The sequence below is a fragment of the Mustela erminea genome, chromosome 6 (genome assembly GCF_009829155.1).
Source record: "Mustela erminea isolate mMusErm1 chromosome 6, mMusErm1.Pri, whole genome shotgun sequence".
NCBI classification, from domain to species: domain Eukaryota; kingdom Metazoa; phylum Chordata; class Mammalia; order Carnivora; family Mustelidae; genus Mustela; species Mustela erminea.
In genome coordinates this window covers 64,970,811-64,991,756 of record NC_045619.1, presented here as the reverse complement: position 1 = coordinate 64,991,756, position 20,946 = coordinate 64,970,811, and the positions used below count along the sequence as shown (strand labels likewise).

General features: G+C 41.8%; 1 protein-coding gene across 4 annotated transcripts in view; it reads right to left on the bottom strand.

Annotated features, from left to right (window-relative positions):
• The window catches only part of TMTC1 (transmembrane O-mannosyltransferase targeting cadherins 1), a 263,017-nt gene that overhangs the window by 35,235 nt on the left and 206,836 nt on the right, over positions 1-20,946 (bottom strand). For all 4 annotated transcript variants that reach the window (XM_032347548.1, XM_032347545.1, XM_032347546.1 and 1 more), the window contains one exon: positions 16,797-16,940. In XM_032347548.1, the coding sequence (XP_032203439.1) occupies positions 16,797-16,940 (144 nt within the window). The remainder of the gene's footprint in view (positions 1-16,796; positions 16,941-20,946) is intronic.

Below are 20,946 nucleotides of genomic sequence, written 5' to 3'. Positions count from 1 at the left end.
TTTCATAAATTTTTTAAAAGATTTATTTATTTATTTTAGAGGGGAGGGATTGAAGCAGGGGGCAAGAGAGTCTCCTGATATGGGGGGGGGCTCAACCTTACAACCCAGAGACCACAACCTGAGCCAAAACCAAGAGTTGGATGCTTACCCAACGGCACCCCCTAAGCGCCCCTCAAACACTTCATTAATTTGGAAATCCTCCCAAAATCCAGAAGAAGATTCAGACTTAGGAAATTAAGGCTGAAGATTATGCCCCATGGGATATAATTGGGCTAGGATATTCTTCAGAATCAGCAGGAAAAAAACCTACAACAATTTGATAGTAAAAATTCAGTGATTTTTATTTGTCATGACTCACATCAGTTAGAACGGCAGCTTAAACCTTTTATATATGAACTTGGTGAGATTAATTACCACTTAATGCAGCCTAGGAATCTAAACACTTGAGGCTGTCCATTAACATTCATAGGACACAGCGGAAAAGTTAGCAACAAAGTTCCTCAAAGGAAACTTAATTCTTTATGAAAAACTCTATCTCTATTAATCTCTTGAAGGATGGACACATTTTCAGAAAAATAGCTCACTATGTAATTTGGGTTAGGAGGATTTCAAGATGCAAAGATTAAGACTTTTCCTCTTGTCTCTGCACTCTTGGATGATTTTCCCTTTTCCCTGCTTCTTTGAGCCTTCAAGAATCATTAGACACCAAGAGGTGTCAGGCACATGCCACTTTTAACACACACTTAAAAATTTTTTTTTAACAAAACCCTGAGAAACTCACAAGCAGTAATTTTGCTGTTTTTATTTCTGAAAGGGAGAGAAATAGTGGGGAGAGACGGTTCCTCTGTAGTGCCTCTTTTGCTCAGCCTTTGGTGGGAGCTTATGAAATAGGTGTGGTTTTGACATAGTAACTTAGAGTAGATAATTCATCTCCACAGGACCTTCTCTGGTCATAAAGCACCATAATTACCACATGAGAACTGAACTTTATTTCCGTTTGATTCTGGCTTCAGAGGCATCCCTTTTCCCACATTACAGCTCATGTTTCTCCACTAACTATCTCATACTAATTAAAACATGGCAGCAATACTCCTGCAATTCTCTCAACTAGACTGCGCCTTACTTAGTTTTGCTTGCTTACACCTTCGTTCCCAACCTGTTTCTAGTTCCCTCTTTCTTCTCTTTCCACTACATGCAGACAACTGACAGACACATTTTTTCTAGAGCACTGCCTTCAACACATTCCTTTATATAAAAATCTTCATTGAGGCCCTGCTGTGTACAGATAGACTGTTTAAAACCTTCCAAAATGTGGTTCTGAGCAACATTCCAAACATAACCAGGTACCCACTGGTCCAGCCAGACTACATTGGCATTTATCCTACAGAACCTGAGAGAGCACCGACTTCACTGCTTTTCTACCCTGTGAACCTTAAAATCACTTCAAGAGCTTTCAAAAAGACCTTGGTGTTCCTAGGGTGGGCCTCCTAATAGCAAACACTCAATGAGAATATGACAGCCATTCAGATTTGAGAATTATGGGTATAATTCATCCTCCTTAATTTACAGCAGGGAAGAGGGTGAGATTCCGACGGTGTCAGTGATTTGCCCTGGTCCACGCAAGAAGGCCGGCCTCCCACAGGGACAGTTGCTCTTTGTTTTTCAGCTCAACATTCCAAAGAGTATCTGGGCTCCAGCTCACTTTTCTTCTCTAAGGCACTGGCGCAGCACAGAGGGGCCCCTGCCCCCGCCTCGTGGAGGGGGGGTGTGTCTGTCCACCCATGAGTGGGCCATGCAAGCAAGTTGTCAATAGTTCCCATTTCCCAGTAGCTGTTTGCTGAACATTTATTCTCTGCTAAGGATACAGTAAGTGAATCTTTTGCATTCTTTATTTTAATTCTCAAGTATAATGAATTAGGCATAATTACTGCCATTTTTAAGATTTTGAAAACAATACCAGCAACCAACACCTGAATAAAATAAACAGCTTTGGAGAGCTAAGTGACGTATGCCCAGCACACAGCTACTGTGACAAGAGGATTTCATCTAGAACTTCGAATCTGTCCTGTTCCACCGGCTGGCCACACTCAGCACGTCTGCATTCACTCTCTTAAATGTTAGGTGCTCTGAGATAATTACTAGGTTTTAAGCTCCTTCATAGACAAGACCCATGTCTTTATAATCTTACTTCTTTATCCCAATGATCTGTACATAGCAGAAATTCAGTAATTGTTAAATTAACTTAAAAAAAAACATGGTTTTACTATTCTTTTATTCTTAATCTTTGTAAATCTTAAATAAGCATTTCAGTATCCCAATGAATTAGAGGTGGATAATATTATCATCCACTTTATATCTCCATTTTACAGTTCTTTCAATATTACGGAAGTAATTCTAAGGAAGACAGAAGCATCCCAAGCTTTAGAATCATAAGAAAATGACAAATATAGTTTTTATTTATTGAGCACTTCCTCCTCACTTAGCAGCTTCTCTACCTTAACTCTGTTTAGTGGTTAAAAGCACAAATTCAAAACCCAGAAGGACTGGCTTTGAATTCTACTTCTACCATTTACTGTTGTATTCCTTTTTTTTTTTTTTTTAAAGATTTTATTTATTTATTTGACAGAGAGAAATCACAAGTAGTCGGAGAGGCAAGCAGAGAGAGAGAGAGAGGGAAGCAGGCTCCCTGCTGAGCAGAGAGCCCGATGCGGGACTCGATCCCAGGACCCTGAGATCATGACCTGAGCCGAAGGCAGCGGCTTAACCCACTGAGCCACCCAGGCGCCCTACTGTTGTATTTCTTTAGGCAAATTATCAGACCTCCCTGGGTCTCAGGTACACGGTAAGTACTGTGTTTGCTTTGGCTTTAATTCGCTTATTTAATGTTTCTAAAATCACTCATTATAACCTATCTCCCTTTTTTAAAATTAATTTTTTAAAAGAAGAAGAATGTAATATCCTCCTACTTTATTACAAAAGTAATATACTTTCAGGGTATGTGGGTGGCTCAGTCGGTTAAGTGTCTGACTCAATTTTGGCTCAGGTCATGAAGTTAAGGTTGTGGGATCGAGTCCCAAGTCAGGCTCTGCAATCAGCATGGAGTCTGTTTGGGATTCTTTGTCTCTCTCTCTCTCCCTCAGCCCTCCCCTGCTCACGCTCTCTCTCTCAAATACATAAACAAAATCTTTTTTAAAAAAAGTAATATACTTCCATATTTCAAACTATTCACAAAAAATTAAAGCTAGGGGTGCCTGGGTGGCTCAGTGTGTTGAGCCTCTGCCTTCGGCTCGGGTCACGGTCTCAGGACCCTGGGATGGAGCCCTGCATCGGGCTCTCTGCTCAGCAGGGAGCCTGCTTCCCACCCCCACCCCTGTCTGCCTCTCTTACTTGTGACCTCTCTCAAATACATTAAAAAAAAATCTTTTAGGGGCGCCTGGGTGGCTCAGTGCATTAAAGCCTCTGCCTTTGGCTCGGGTTGTGATCCCAGGGTCCTGGGATCAAGCCCCGAGTCAGGCTTTCTGCTCAGCAGGGAGCCTGCTTCCTCCTCTCTCTCTGCCTGCCTCTCTGCCTACTTGGGATCTCTGTCTGTCAAATAAATAAATAAACAAAATCTTTAAAAAAAAAATCTTTTATAAAAAAGAAATTAAAGCTAGACATCAGAGTGATCTTTTTCTGATACCACAATAATCTTTTTAAAAGATTTTATTTATTTGACAAAGAGAGAGAGCACGCACGAATGGGTGGAGGGGCAGAGGGAGAGGAGGAAGCAGAGGAGAGCAGGGAGCCTGATGTGGAATCACTGAGCAGGGAGCCTGATGTGGAATCACTGAGCATGGAGCCTGATGTAGAACTCGATCCCAGAACTCTGGGATCATGACCTGTGTAGAGGGCAGATGCTTAACTGACTGAGACACGCAGGTCCCCTGGATTATTAATACAATTTAAACCATCATTAAATACACAAATGAGTACTTTGCACTAAATGTAAAATCACACCCCTAACAAACAAGTCATTACCCCTAGAAACCTCATTCTAAGTCAACCACCCAGCTGACAAGGCCAAAATGAATAAAGGAGAGGGTCTGCATTTTTAGGGGTGATTGCTAAAGGTGAGTATTTGAGCAAGAAAGAATCAGGAGCCATTTTGAGCCTCTCCTTAGTAAAGCCAGGAATGTTTCTTAGAAAAGAAAGGTTTAGGCACTTAACTCCATGTGAAAAGATATTAAAAAAAAAAAAAAAAAAGAGGCAGAAAATTTCAAATAGACATTATACAATTTCTTAATAATGGGAATTACTATGCTCTGACAGTACAGATCACCCCTGGGCCAGCATTAGACAGCATTAAAACTTCCTAATACATTCATTTTGGATCTATCAGAAGCAATTTGGAGAAATTTTCAGCGTAAGCCCCATCTATAGAGGACTACTCTGTTAGTCCATTTAGACTAAATTGACAGGTCAATTCAAAACGAGAAAAATAAGAAAATAACATTTGCGTCTGAATTGACCAAGCATGCGATTGCTCTAACTCCACAGGTTCTCTGAGTACAGAAAAAGTTTGCAATAAGTAGCCCATAACTAGTGAATGAATTGATAAAAATCAAACCTCAGCACATCTCCCATGGACGGACCCCTCCGGTTAGAAGTTACAGAAAGGAACATTCTGAATCCCTTTGGAACTCATGTCACACTGAGAACCATCAGAGCTTCTGCTGGGAGTTCAACCAGCACTGGTGGAACCATTAGGGAATCCCTGGGTAGGTGACATGAGCAGGTAAGGGTAAAACTGTCCCAGCGTGATAATATTTATCACCTCTCGGCACCCTGTTTTTCTTTATTCACCAAATAAGGAAACATCAAGTGACCGGAGCAGCTGAGGACCAATGATCCTTCCCGGCCTAAAATACTTAGGTCTTCACTTTCCTCCAAGAGTAACTGGCCTTAAATTTTAGTGCTTAAGAATCACTGGGTATTGGATAAAATGCAGAACCCCAGGCCTCCTAAGATACAGCAGGTCTGGGGTAGGGCCCAGAAATCATTATTCTCAATAAGCCCCTCAGGTGATTCTCTCAGGGTGGTCCTGAGTGTATGCTTCAGGAAATTCTGCTCTGGTTCTGTGTAAGATTTGCCTGTTCAACTGATCCTGGGTATAACACTAAATGGAAGATGATGAAAGCCAGAAAATGAAAGAAGACTCCCTGGGACAATCAGAGCCAAAAGAACAACCACAGTGGCCAGCTGACTTGGCCGGATGATAGGCAGGCTGAAGGGGAGGAAGAGGGGGAGGTGGTGGGTTGGAGGGGACTCTGAGAAAGACTGCTGTTGGAAGAGGCAGTTTTCTTTCTTTGCCTACACTGTGCATTCAGAGCCTGTGTCATCCATGCAGGCATCATAACATAAATAAAAATCTCCTAATATTCTGCAAGCAAAACTCTACTCTCTCAAGTTTCCCCCAGGAACTTCCAAAAAGCTAAAAGACTTGAGAAGGGCTTCCTGGGACCAATAACATCTTCATCATTGACTTCATGAGAGAAACATTAAGTAGAAATTAGATCTTGCTCATAATGTGCAAATTTTGCCATTAAACCTTTGTAGCTTCCCAGGGAATTTTCCCTTTGGTTATACAGTAGTGGGGCTGTTTTTCTTGTGTGGTAAGTAAAAACGCTTGCATCATCTCACTTTCCTGGCTCAGCCTCAATGACAGATATTTAGCGAAAGCAAATAAGGCTTCACCATATTTTCTTTTAGTAATTAAGAACCCTTTCAGTTTGTCAATTCAAAAAACTTTTTGGATTCCTGTCTAAAATCTCACGACACATTCATTTAAATGAAAAGCAGATGCTTGCTTTGAAAAAGTATTGACATTTTGGGAGAATTTAGGAAATGCCAGCAACAGAAATAAATGGATTTGGCAACCCACTTGGCAACAGTAAAATTTCCCATAAACCACAGTGTGAATTTGGGAGTGCTGGGGAGCTCCCCTAGCTACAATTCCATGGTTGGGAGTGTTTTGTTGTTGTTGGGTCCCAAAATGATGTGTCTCACAAAGGAAAAAGATTATGATTTTTGGGAGGAGGAGAGAGGTGGAGGGGGACCCACAGAGTTGACCAGGTCTTCTGAAAAACAGAATTGTGAAAGTCAAATTGCAAGTATCTGACAGATGAGCTTTTCAGAACACACATGTTTTCAATGGTTCTACTATCTCTCCTATATACAAAAAGAAGAGAATTGGGTCAGGCTTTGTGTAGCCTCTTTTATGTTATTCAAGTTTACTGAGCACATCTCTGGGCAATGCTGTGGAAATACAGCATTGGGTTTACAGGTGAACATGCTAGTTGTGCTTACTTTTTTTTTTTTTTCCTTACAGAAGTCATACAGGAAGTGTCTGGAGGGCGGGTTCATATTATGGGGTGATGAAGAATGCATTTTTTTTTCAATTCAGGACTATAATCACTATAGTTAGCACTGAGAGAGTAGATGACCTAGACCTCAGACCCTCCTCCAATACAGATGCGCCTGCATCAGAGTGAGGTCACTGCAGCCACAACGGGAGGCAGTTGGGGTGCTCACCTTGGGTGGTGCAGATGGTGAAGCTCTGGTTGCTTTTAACACCCCTCTCCCCAGCTGAAAACTGAGGAACTGAATGGGAGGAAGTTCTGACGCTGGCTAGTTACAGAGCGGCTGAGATAGAGACAGGGCTCACATGAGACCTCACACAGGAGTTGGCCCAGGAAATAGGCTGGCTGAGGAAATGTTCGTCAGGAGTCCCTCTTGTTTCACTTATTTATCTGAGAGAGAGTCAGAGCGAAGAGTGACAGAGAGAGAGAGCACAGAGGGAGATGGAGAAGCATACTCCCATCTAAGCAGGGAGCATGCTAGGCTCAATTTCAGGACCTCGAGATCATGCCCTGAGCCAAAGGCAGGCACTTAACCCACTGAGCCGCCCAGGTGCCACTGCTTCATTCCTTTAGAAAGCTCTTGATGTCTTCATCAACTCAGTGAGATCACTGTCCCAAACCCCAGCAGCAGGATGCTTGCCCCCCATGGCCTCGCTCTTGCACATCAGAAGCCAGCTCTGTGCCACGAGTGCAGGGAGGTGAATGGGGAGCAAAGGGGAATAGTCCCGAGCCAGCATCATGTCAAAGCTCACATGAACAGTACGCTAAGCCCTTCCGTGATGTGAAGGAAAGCACAGAAACAGTGCTCCCAGTTTGGCACCTGGAGGAGAAGGCAGTGAGAAGAGCCTTGTTCAGCCAGCATTCATTCACCCCATAGATAAAGGGTCACTGTGATGATGCAATGGGATGGGAACAGGCTGATTTTAGGTTCCGGCTGATTGCTGTCTGAATCCCAGTTCTGCCCTCTTTAGCCATACGACTTGGATTAGCAGTTCTTGCTCCGTGTGCCTCAGTGGCCAAATTTGCTGAATGTGTACATTAATCTCTACCCTCCAGGCATCTGTACAGGTGCAATAAATGCATGAAGGCAGGGCACTTAGAGGAGTGTCTGGTGCATGGGATGATGCAGTCAATGTTAGCTCCGCTTGCTCCTTCTCTACTTTTCAGTCAGATTCCCATGTGGAATTTCCATCAGAGCCGACTAATTTTGCAGCAAAAACAATGAGGTCTCAGTGCAACTATTACATCTGAAGAGAGAAGGGACTTTTAAGTTCCTTTCTGATCTTCCACTTCAGTTAAGGGATGAGAACCTTGCGAGTCACAGTTAAAACCACAGACTCTTGTAGTTAGATTTACCTGATCACCTCATCCCGTCCCTTATTTCAAAAAGGAGGATACAGAGTCCCAAGGGGGTTGAATATTGCCTGAACGCTGTTCATCTACGGGGCTAGAAAATGCATTATCTACTTGTGACTCATTATTAATTTTATACCAAGAAGCTGAGCTTCAAATTGAAGTGGGAAATTGTGTCCCTGGGCTAATAATTAATCATAGCTAAAACTTATTTCATATTTACTGGGGGCTAGGTCCTATGTTAAGTACATACAGGCATTCTCACGTGTAGTACTCATGAAAACAAGTTACTAGTATTATTTCTACTTTATAAGTGTGTAATAGGAGGCACTGTAAAATAAAATTGTTTTCCCAAGGTCACACACTACAACATGGTAGAACTGAGATCCAAACTCATGAAGTTCTTCTATAGCTCCTGGTCCTAAGGAAAGACACAGAGACAGTGTGACAGCAAGAAGTACCAGAAAGCACTGGCTACGGAGGTCCCACTCCATAAAGCTTAGTGCTCACAACCCTCCCCTCCCTGCCCAGTTCCCTGTCTGTGATAGGAGGGGGATGGTGCCTATCCTCTGACTACTCAGAGTGTAAGGGCCTACTTAGCCAGAGCGAGCCATTTTGTTGTTTATGCAGTAAACTTAGATTGAACCTGCTCCTTCCCCCCCAAGAGGAAAGCGCTTACAAACAGAACTGGTGAAATATGACTGACCAGCCTCTGATAACGGAGCCCACATACAAGGACGTGTCCAGCCAAGTGGACACGTCCAATCAGTAAAAGCGCACGTATTACCTCCCTACCCACCAAGGATGAGCCAGGCCAGGTGGAAACGTCCAACCAAGGGAAAGCGCAGGTATTACCCGCCAAGGAGTGTGAGCCTTGCCTATCAGGTGCCAGACAAATGCACCAATTCCAGCCAAGGTCATAGGCTGAATTAAATGACTATCATGGGGTGAACTGTAATTCAATTGGCCACCTGTGTGTGGCCAGGCTCAACCGCATGGCCTTTACTCTATAAAAGTTAGTCTGTGAGACTGGGAGGGGTCGCCTCTTTGCAAGAGACGGCCCTGGCCGGTCAGTTTGATTCTCGATGCTTGACACGAAATAAAGCTTTGCTTGACCTTTGCTTTGTATCAGTCTTGTCCTTTTGTCTATGGACCCTTTCGAGAGTGGACAGGCGTAGAAGGCATGAGCAAGGGCTTTGTAATTTGTCATGCAGGTGTCAGCTATTAGCATGTTAGTCACTCTTTGTTGGAGAGGTGGCAGAAAAGTTGAGGGCTGAGAGCCCAGAAATGCTGCCCGGCAGACAGGTGGTACAATGTGAAAACACCAGGCTGGGTCCTCGGGGAAGGGGATGTGGGAGAAAGACTTCAAGGCAAGCTTCATGTCCCCACAGGGCTTCCCAGAATACTTCCTGCAGACCACAAGCAAGCGTGGGCCAGAGGCAACGTGGAGAACATGCATATTCCTCTTTCTGCCCTTCATGTTTCTCCTCCCGGTCTAGGCAGAGCTAAAAATAGATCTGAAAGCCTGACGATCTTTAACAACTTAGATTCCAAATTTAGCCTCTGTGTCAGGGCAACACTGATCTACTGGACTTAAGATAAAAAGTTGAGATGCTTGGTCCCCTGAAGAAGGCTAATGCATCCAAGAAGAAATTCCCAATAGTGGCCCTCATCACTCTCTCTTTTTTTAAGTTTTTATTTTAATTCCAGTTCGTGAACAACGAGTGCCATATTAGTTTCAGGAGTACAATGTAGTGATTCAACACTTCCTTGTTCATTTCTCTTATTCTCATAATTGACTCGTACTTTCTTTAAGCTCTGTTTCCGGTTAAGAGTTGTTCCATGTCAGAGCCCAGCACAGGATCTTAAGAAGACTGGACTGCAAATGGAACCAGGGAACCTTATGGAGTTTAAGGTTGGGGCCTGAGGGCACAAGGGGGATAATTTTCAGGACAGGGGAAACGACTGAACATTCTTGTATTTGACAAAGCAGTCGGGCCTGTTTAATTGCCCTCTGTCAGAAATATTTATGCAGGGAGAGAAAAAACATTTCAATTCCTTCAAGAGAATAAACAAAACCAGGCGTCCTTTCAAGCTTGCTCTCCCTCACAGTACTTCCCATGCAGGCTGTCTTCTGGCGTCTCCAGAGTTTACTGCAGCCATCACAGCTAAAAAAGGGACTGAGAAAAGGGACCGGTCCCTGAAAACCATACTATTGATTTAAAACAATGCACTCATGCTCAATTCATTAGCAATCACAGCATGAATGACAGAGTTTTGGTAGGGGAGAGAGACGTCACAAAAATATTTTAACAATTAGCAATCTGTGTATATACACGTAACTCTCAAATCTTCAGCAAAGAGGTAAACAGTCTCATCCTCTCACAGAGAATCCAGTTTGGTAGAAACACTGAACAGAAGATAAAAATGCAAACAAAGAGCACCTGAGTTGGTTAAGTATCTGACTCTTGATTTTGGTGCAAGTCATGATCCCAGGGTCGTGAGATTCATTTATGGTGGAAAGAATCAGAACAATGATTGCCTCAAGGCAATGGGAAATTACTGGAAAGAGGCATAAGGGGTCTTTTTGGCGTGATGGAAATGTCCCATGTTATTTTGGGGGTAATTACAAGAGTATATAGAATTGTCAAAACCCACATTTGTGCACTTTTTCCACTTTATTCCATTATGACTCAATTTCAAAAAAACAACAAACAATGCATAAACATGATGTAAGTTCTGGCGGTGTTGAGGAGGCAAGAAATTCTTCTGTGGAAGAGCAAAAGAAGGGGGAGTCTTCTAACAAGCAGGAAATTTTGAGGAAGGAAGAAGGGAAGCTGCAAAAATCGACCTTGATTGACTTGGATATTCTTAGTAAAAGCAGGAGTGAAGTTATCTTCTGGGTACGTGTATGGACACTAAGGAGGGTAAGAAAGAAAAGAACAATATTTGGGAGATACAGCATTCTAAGACCATAAAGGATGACTCTCTACCAGCTTTAACCCCGATCCTATTTTGTTTCACAATGCTCTCTTCAGAGTTTGGTTAGGGTCCCCCTCAACTCAGATTTCTGGTTTTCATCCCCAACACCTGACAGAATGGATGAAGGTCTAGAGCATCCATTCCTAACAGAGGTGAAAATTGCTGCTTGGCGTGGAGGTGTGCAGTGAAAATGAGATTAGATTACATATAAGAAATAAAACTAGACATGACAATGCTTTGTGGGCTCCCAAAGCTCAATGCTATTTAACAAATTTTATTCTTGACTATTTATTGGGGCAGGGTGTTTAGGGAAAAGTTCTTAAAAAGGCTCCTAGGGGGTGAGTGGGGGGCTGATAATGAAAAGAGTTGAGAAGTTCTGGTCTAGAGAAAGCAAAATGTAGGCAACGGGTACATTGAGCTATAGGCCATGGGGTACATTGAGTTGGGGGCCTTGTCAGGCAAGTAAATGATGGTCAAGGTGTGCAAGAGTCTAAGCTGACATCACATGCATTAGTGAAAGGGGTAAATTAGAGACGGGATTATAAATTATGAATAAAAATTAGAGAGCACAGAGACTGTAACAGTGGTGAAGAGCAGGGTGGGCAGGAAAGAGAGATTCAGAGGGGAATCACACTGGTTATGGAAAGCATGCCAATACGAAGGTCTTAGAAAAAGACAACTGAGCCTGGAGAGGAGCTAGGAGGTGACAGGTCATCATCACAACCCCACCAAAGGGTCAGTAGGAAGGACAGATGGGAAAGGGAAGGGTGGGCAGAGGTAAGAGGTTGAGGTCAAAGAGGAACATCAGAACTCAGGTGGTAGAGAAGAAAAAGGAAGAGAAAAAAAAGGTCTGCATAAAAAGCCTGTGGCCTGGCTATGTTCAGGTACCCACCACCCATGTTGGTGGGTACATGAAGCAGAGCAGAACCGGAGGGACCTGCGGGGTCCCGGGATGAAGCTGGCAGAGCAACTGGGTGACTGATTCAAGTTGGGGAGGGGCTGTAATGGGATTGAGACTACAGATAAAAAAGGTTGGAGGTATTCTGAATTCCAACAGGTCACCAAGGGGGTAGGGGCAAAGAGTGAGATTTCCCTCCAAAAGAAAAGTGCAGAACTTGCCCACCCAAAGCTGACATCCTCATGTGATGGAAAGGAGCTCAAAAAGCTATTCTTTACCCAGAGGGCTGGCATTTGGGATTCTCTGAGGTTTCAACTGAAAAGCAGAGAAGAGGAGAACTATATCTTGAATGTATCACCTCCGTTTTAGAAACTAAAAGGTAAGATAGCTAGTGCCAGAGCCACATCCCAAACATTTATTTCAAATCTAATGGTCACCCTTCTTTCCATGTCCTTTTCCTTTTTAGGATTTAATTTTCTAAAGGATCAGACTAAAGAATGTATTTTGTTTTTGAAATTCAACTTCTACCTAGTTCAATTATTGGACATCCCACTTCATTTTCTCCTGTATTTTGATTGTAATATTTATTGTAACACCCATATAATGCCCATATCCTATCATGTGAATGGAAGGGAATTTTGGCAATGAAGGAGGCATGATGTAATTCTGTAAGAGGTTTATTGTTTCAGTAGCAAACACTAGCAACCATTTTGCCCAAGCAGTCACAAAAATATTTTCCCATGCCCTGAATTTACATATTCAATTATATTCTCTTGAGCCATCAGGGACTTCTGCTCTTTGCATCCATAAAAAGTTTATGCCAATCTTGCCTATTTTCTTTTACATTTTAGGTTCCAAGCAAAGCTGACAATAATTAATATAAATTAAAAATGCTGGCATGGAAAGCTGTTCCTTATCAATCTGTCACATGGCAAATATGCCACACAGAATCATAATAGATTAGTTTCAACTGACCATTTCAATAGTGAAATGGTCATGGAAGAGGTCAAATATATTTGGATAACATTCACTGAAGTCTATTGCTATGAACAGGTCTAAAGCTGTATGTCATATAATTCCAAGAATTCAAATGAAATTTGTCTTCAGTGCTATGAGATTTCTGGGATGTTCTGACAGAATCACATTTTATTTAGAGCTTCTGGTCTGGACAAAGTCTTACATTTCTCTCAAAGTCAGGGTCATTTATAAAGGTCTGTGCTGTCCAATACAGCAGCCACTAACCACATGTGGCTATTGAACCCTGAAATGTGACTAGTCTGAGAGAGGCTGTAAGTATAAAACATACACTGGATTTTAAGGAAGGATTACTTATTTAAAAAAGTGCACACTAGCTCAGTAGTAATTTTACATTCAATTTTAAAATTAGTTTTTAATATTAACCACATGCTAAAATGATAATATTTTAGATATACTGAGGTTTAATAAAATCCACTATTAAAATTCCACCATTTTTATGTCCCGAGACAGGGCTACCTGAAAATTTTAAGTCACAGATCCTGGCTCTCAGGACATTTCCGTGGGGTGGTGCTGCTCCAGACTGTACCCCAGTTTTGAGGTGAGCCACAAGGAGGCAGTCAAGTGTGGTCAGACAGGTCTAGGTTCAATTCCCTGGCCTCCTCTTTCTTCGCTAAGGGATCTTGGCACATTACTTCCCCAAGCCTTCGTTCCATCACTTACAAAATAGGAATAATGATAGCACCCTACTCTCAAGGATGATCAAATCTAACACTTGTGTCTAAAAAGATGCTCAAGTTCTTAACTTCTAGATTACAAAAAAGGGGCACAATTTTAAAAACTAGCTGCCTAATAAGAAACAGGGTAAAAATCTTAAACAGTAAAATGGATCAGATTAACCACAATTTAAAATATCCTTTTTTTTGGGGGGGGGTGTCTTTGACCCATTGGTACTTAAGAGCAGACATATATTAAGGAAATGGGAAATGAAACTCAGATTTAACTAAATGTGGATTAGCTCTATTTTCTGGGTCACCTCTCTCTGCTACCGAGGGTCGTAATGTAAACAAGCATTATTGTTTCCTTAAAGACAAAACAAAACAAAACAAAACAAACCCCAAATGGGCCTTTCTCCCTAAAGGCATTAAAGAGCTAAATATTAAGTAATTTTTGGGTTGGAGAGCTATTTGGGCAGCATGGGTAAAGGAAATGAATAGAATAGGAGTCTGAGGGCAGGGGTTCAGTCCTGGGTCTGCCAGAGCCTAGGCCAATGGCACATGAGGTCTCTGAGCCTTGGTTCTGTCAAGTGGGGATGTGGATGATCAGACCCTTCATGATAGATTAAAGATTAAATTAAGTAATGCATATGAAAACAGTTATCTGTAAACTGTAAAGTATTATGTAAATGTTAGCTATTATCAGGATTTTATTTCCTGGATTGTAAGAATAATCTCCACGAATATGGCCACTCCACTCTCTGATGTGAATCAAAAAAGCAAAAGGCAAACCACAGTGGCTTTGTACAAGGCATTCCTACTTTTCAGGACCCCCCCTTCCCTCTTCTTCCCTGTCTACTTTAAAGAGTTACTAGGAGGGCCTCATTAACAACAACAACAACAACAACAACAACAACAACAACAACAAAAGGCACTCAGAAAAGTAGTATTATGCAAATGTAAAGCATTGTTGTTGGTCTGGATAATCATCAAGAGTTGATTTTGACAAAACCTCTGACAAAGAGACAAAAGATCCTATGTTCAGTATTCAGGAGTCCCTCCTACTGTGAAAAACAGCCATTACCATGGTCCAAAAAACAATTCCTCATCATTGTAACTCACATGTACTTATTCATGATAATAGTTAATGGCAATAATATGTGATTGAAAAAGGAAGGTTAGAGTGTGTCTCTCTTGTTCAGGTCTTGGCAAGATGAAATTTTAGGACCATTGACTGCCGTTGTTAAGTAGAGCTGGATTCAGCACAATATGATCATCATCACTGCAGGACATCATCCCTAACAAGAACTGCCATTAAAGCTCATCTTTGGGGATACGGTCTTTAAAATCAGTACTGTGTCATCCAGGTATCCCCAAAACACTGAAAGGACTTTATCCAGCCATGAAATTATTTGGGCTGTAATGTAGGACACAGAGGCAGCACTTGGGTGGCTCAGTTGTTGGAAGTCCGCCTTAGGCTCAGGACCTGATCCTGAGGTCCTGGGATTGAGCTCCGGAGCAGGTTTCCTGCTCAGCGAGAGACCTGCTTCTCCCTCTCCCACTCTCCCTCACTGTGTCTCTCTGTGTCAAATAAATAAATAAAATCTTAAAAAAATAAAAAATAAAAAGGTAGGACATAAACAGATGCCAACAATGACTTTAAGAAATGAGTCCTTGGATCTTCACATAAAGAAGTAGTAAGAGCTCATAAAAATAGCTGAGTAAAATAAAAGCACCCTATTAACCTGCAACTATTACCTGCAATAACTAGAACTCATTTTCAACACATCGCTTGATTGGTTATTATTTTTAATAGGAGCTGACTAGTACTGAAATGGCTTTTCTGTCACAGTGTGTCCCACTGTGTGTCATTCTTAGTTGTTTTTCAGCATTCTCAATGTGTATCAAGTTGTAAAAAAAATTATCTAATTTGAAAAAATACATTTATTTGTTTTTTGATGATTTATACTATTCTTTTCATTTGAATTGTACTTTCCCTGCATTTACTTATTTTTGTATAGTATTCCTCGATTTTGTGCTCCAGTACCTGGACAAAGCCAATCCTGAACAGAAAACTACAGGATGGCACCTATCACATCATACCATATTAGACTGTTCTATGATTAACCCAATCCAGCGCTTCTGTCCAAACGGGATTACATAAAAACACACGTTAACACACACATTAGAAAAAAGAACCAGGATCTATCTGTATATGTCAAATTCAAGGAGTAAACAGAAGGTGTAGCAGTTGCATCATATGGAGTTACTGAGGCAAGGAAGACAATCCCCTTAGGGAGAGGTAAAGAGAACAAAGCAAACCATTCACTTTAAAAGTACCAGACTAGAACTCTAGAACTTCAGAGACTCAGAAACCAATTCAGTAAATGTGGAGACTTTTTTTTTTTTTTTTTTTAAAGATTTACTTATTTATTTTAGTGGGAGAGAGAGAGATAGAGAACAAGGGAGAAGGGGCAGAGGGAGAGAGAGAGGAGAAATCGCAAGCAGACTCCACGCCGAGCACAAAGCCTGACCGCATGGCCCAATCTCAGCACCCTGAGATCATGACCTGAGCTGAAGCCATGAGTCAGACGCTCAACCAACTGAGCCACCCAGGCACTCCCAGTAAGTGTGAAGAATGTCGGCATCCCAACAAGCAGAGATAAATATATCACCACACTCTCATTCCGAACATCTTTCACCCGATTTCCAGTTCTGATGTTCTCAACCTGTTTTCTTAAGTTGAGAAGTTAAATTTCAAAACTGCCACCATTTCATTATTGTCAAAACTACACCATCACCAAGATGCCTAGACTTTGTATTAATGAAAATACAAGATGCAAAAGCACCCCTGTTTTAGTCTTCAGTGATACTAACTGTACTATCAACCTTTCACAGGGCAGGGGGTGAAAAGCCATTATTAAGTGGAGGCAGGCCTTGTTCCGCTCCTGACCGCTAGTTCATGCTGAACACGAGTCGTGCTTCTGTTACCTGGCTGCAGCTTTAGAGCACACTGCTTTTTCTAGACAAGTGCTTTGCCCAAAGTACATTCATGGAACACTTGGGAAATGCCTTACCCCCACCCCAAAACTCACTTTGGGAAATGTCGTATTCCACATTGCCTTTTTGATGATTTACAGGGCATTCAGCATATTAACAGTTCTTGCAAGAGGGGAGTCCTCTTGGTCTAACTCAGCGCTTCCTAAGTTTAACTAACCATGTAACCCTTCCCTATTTCCACCCCTCTACCGACAACCTATGGACATCTCCCAAAGTGTCTCCCTGGAAGTTAGCTCTTTTGGACTGAGAAGGGATAGAATTATTTCAGATGAACATGACCTCCTCTCAAAGCTTGAAACCCCTAATTATTCCACTCTGGGAAGAAGGGACAGGAGCGCAACCAAATGAGTGTTAAGAAGGAAAGGATTTAATGAAATTATGAGCTGCCAGAAGAAAAGTACATGTTCTACTTACTTAAGGAGATTCCCGAGATTGAAAAGAGCCCGGTTGTGCTGCGGATTTAGCTGGAGAGCCCTCTGATAGTACATCTTTGCCTCTGCTGTGTCTCTCGTCAGTGTTCCAAGGTTGTTCAGGGCACTTGCGTGGCGAGGATACAACCTGAAAAATTAGAAATATTCAGCCATCATTGTTCGAAACTTCTAAGCTGGGCATGATGTGCTTGTTCTCCCTCTTCCCCCACCTCAGGAATGCCACAACCAAAATGAATACTGGATTCTTCCTTTATTTTAATGGTTTGTCCATGTGAAATCTTAATGGTCAACTATGTGTGCAGCTGCAGGCATATAAATATGGAAGCAGATATCTCACACTTTGTAGTCTAAATAAATAACTCCTAAAAGGTACTAAAATAAACAGTATGCAAATCTATCAGGGTTAAATAAATTTTAACCCTTTGGAGCCTATAATTATTTTAATTTGCTTTGACAGAAAATTCTCATTGCCTCATTGCTTCTGAGTTTCTGGACTGGTGGGACCACCAAACAGAGGCTTGTACCGTGCCCACTATATACACAAGACGCGGGGGAGCTCCCTGGATGAGGGAATCTTCATGAACATATTTGGGCTGGAAGATCCATAAGACCACCATTATTGAGAAAGGATAATATACAATGTCTTCCCATACAAATAAACTTTATCCCTAAAATGGCTTTCCATCTTGGTTCTCTTTTTCCATTTTATCTCCTTTCCCTCCTCCTCCTGTAATTTGGTATCCACTGGCCAGATACAGTTCTCAGAAAGAAAATCCTGACAAACACTTTTTAAAAAAATTAAATAATGCACAACGAAGTGAAAACTGCATTTCCAATGCTCAAAAGCAAATGTAAAAGAGGTTCAGGGATACATCAGAAAACCAAATTTATGCTGATTAAGGAAGGAAGAGAATCAATTTACTTCCTTAACTCAAAACCATCAAGAAGCCAAATCTGCACAGCTACACAGTTTAGTTGTTTCTGCTATATTTAGAGCAGAATATTTAGCAGACTAAGAGGTTCACTCCATCCCTGTCACCCAGAGTGCTCTGAATAAGCCCATGGCACTGGTTCTTAATGTAGAAAAGTGAAGATAATGCCCAAGAAATAAAAATAGGATGTGTACGTGTCAGGTCTCTTGACAACCAAATGACATGCTTGCCTCCTCCCACTCTGTTCCACACCTTCTAGGATCAATTATATTTGCGGACAGAAGGGGGTCCTACTAAAAGACTAACAAGACAAGTCTTATGGTTTTTTTTTTTTAAATCTTTACTTAATCCAAAGTTTCCTAAGTTTATTTGACCGTGTAATCCTCCCTTCCCTACTCCCTTTTAGAGCAGCAATGAACACCATGAACATCCCTCAGAACTAGTATTTTCAGGAAGACATGCCGGGTGATGCTCCTCACGACTGACAAGGGATAGAATCTATTCAGAGGCATGTTATGTCCTTCCAAAACTTGAAAGCCCTAATTACTCTCAATGGCTGTAGAGACTTGCAGAGAGAGAAATTACGACAGGAAGCTGGGAAAAGGGAAACACAACACACTGGGCCAACACATGGCACTGCTATTTGCTTCTCTCAGGTCCCCTTCACTCAGGCAAAGACAACCTGTGGTCCCTGGTAGTAGCCCCATCACCCCCAGCCTCACAGTCCTGAGGGAAGCAAGTCATTAGCTCTCTGAGATGTCACTAAGGGATGTCAGAGCTATGATTTTGGAAGTGGTTACAGAAAACATATCACAGTCAGGACTCAAATTTTCCAAAGAAACTTTTTTTTTCTTTTCTTTTTGGCAGGGGGAGATGTTGAGCAAAGCTCTCTGACCTCCCAAAGATTTAAGCGATGTCCAATGAACATAGTGAGAGCAATTCTTGATTTCCTGTTGACCAGCTATAACAGGAAGCTTCCCCAGACATCTGCCTTCTTAAAACTTGATCTTTTCCTTACTTCTCTAGGCTTGGGAGCCCTTGAAATCAATGTCTGAAGTGAAAGCACTACCTATGGGAATGGGAAAGGGCAGTCTAAATTCAATAAGATCTTCCACCACGGACTCATCTGCCTCTTGTGGCGCCCATCCACACTGTCAAGCAACTGCCCTCAGCACTGGCTCTCCCCACACCTTGTCAAACTTGATACTCATTCATGATCCCACTGTCACTTAAATAAAAAGTCATGGGCTTTCACATTTCACAGAGTCCAAAAATGTTTCTCTCTCTCTCTGTTTTTTTCCAATCATAAACTGAATATAAGTCCACACCAAGCTCTTAAACCCAGAAATAAGCAGTGAGAAAGGAAGCAACGAGAAACAGACATAGCACTATGAGGAAAAGGGCCCTGAGAACGACTTGTGCTCCAAAAACTTGTCCGCCAGCCACAGTCAGAGAAGGGGCTCTATGGTCACAGAATCCTGACCCAGGAAGGAAGGGGATTGCTGGCCTCTGGCATGGTTTACTGAATCTACTGCCACTCAGGGCCCTCCACCTGAAAACTGTGTGGCATCATGTATTCCCAGTAAGAGTAAGGGTCTGCTAGCAATATCCTCTCTCCCTGGGGATCTGATTCGGTTTAGCTACTCACAAGCAGGCACTGCATTATTTATAAAACAAAGCTGCATTTCATCAACAGGATTCTTCAATAACTAGGTCAGGAAAAAAATTACTACATTTTATTTTCAGTTTTAGATAGATGTAGATGTTCTCTTAAAACACATATTCTTCTCTTGTTTACTAAAGACCTAGACAAGGACAAGGTTATTCTGTACGTTTACTTTTTAAACGAACTTGTGTTTGAATTAGTTCGGGTCCAAGTCAATACTGAGGTCTCCAGAAGGGGATTTTTCTATGGGAAAAATGAACAACTTAAGAGATGTTTATGTTGCTACTTCCCTTGTCAGAATAAATTAAGCCCTTCTTGACTCTGACTTCTACAGGTATATTTTATAAAAGTTCTGTTACTGATTATTCCTTTCCCTATCTAAAAAAGTCTCAACAAAAACCTCTCTCAACTAGAATGGAGTGGTGATTTTCAGACCTGTTTTTTTCTTAAAACGAGTGTGAAGAGCCATGGGATTTTCTTTCTCCCACTCTTACTCAACATTTGTGTTGTTTATGTGGGCTCTCTTGCTATTTATTATTATTATTATTTTGGTGCCTTAAATTTTTAAAATTTACTATACAAAAATATGTTGTATTGTCAAGCAGCTCCAGGGTATAAGGAAGTTCATTTTTTCTCTTTAAAAATGAAATTTTGGGGGGCACCTGGGTGGCTCAGTGGGTTAAAGCCTCTGCCTTCGGCTCGGGTCATGATCCCAGGGTCCTGGGATCGAGCCCCACGTTGGGCTTTCGGCTCAGCAGGGAGCCTGCTTCCTCCTCTCTCTGCCTGCCTCTCTGCCTACTTGTAATCTCTGTCAAATAAATAAACAAAATCTTTTAAAAAAATGAAATTTTGTGGATAGCTCAGTCATTTAAGTATAGATTACTGATTTCTGCTCACGTGATCTCAGGGTCATGAGATGGAGCCCTGCACTGAACTTCCCACTGGGTGTGGAGCCTGCTTAAGATTCTCTCTCTCCCTCTCTCTGTCCCTCCCCCACCCCAAAATAGAATAAAATAAAAATGAAATCTAAATACAGAGATACAGTTCTATGGACTGAAGATAATTTTTTTAAGTATTAGATAATTTGTATTCTTGATAGTACATGTCCATTTGAGCATTTAAGGGGTTCTTAATTTTTATCTAGTAACATTTCCTTATGCAGAATTGATAAATTATGTAGTTAAGGATGTTATTGTTATTCCCTCCATTCCATTACTTTAGCTCTGAGAATCAACATCAACAACATATTAATAGATCATCCCTGGGGGCAGGAACAAAAGAAAATGGGTCCAAAGGATATATTAATGATACTTCACACTTTTTCTTCCATTATCTCATTTAACACTCTTAATAGTTTCTTTAAAGATTTTATTTATTTGTCAGAGAGAGAGAGAGAGCGCGCGCGCACAAGCGGGAGGGTGGGGGAGGGGAACAGCAGGCAGAGCAGCCAGAGGGAGCAGCACGCTCCCTGCCGAGAAAGGAGACTGATGTGGGACTCTATCCCAGGGCCCTGGGATCATGACCTGAACTGAAGA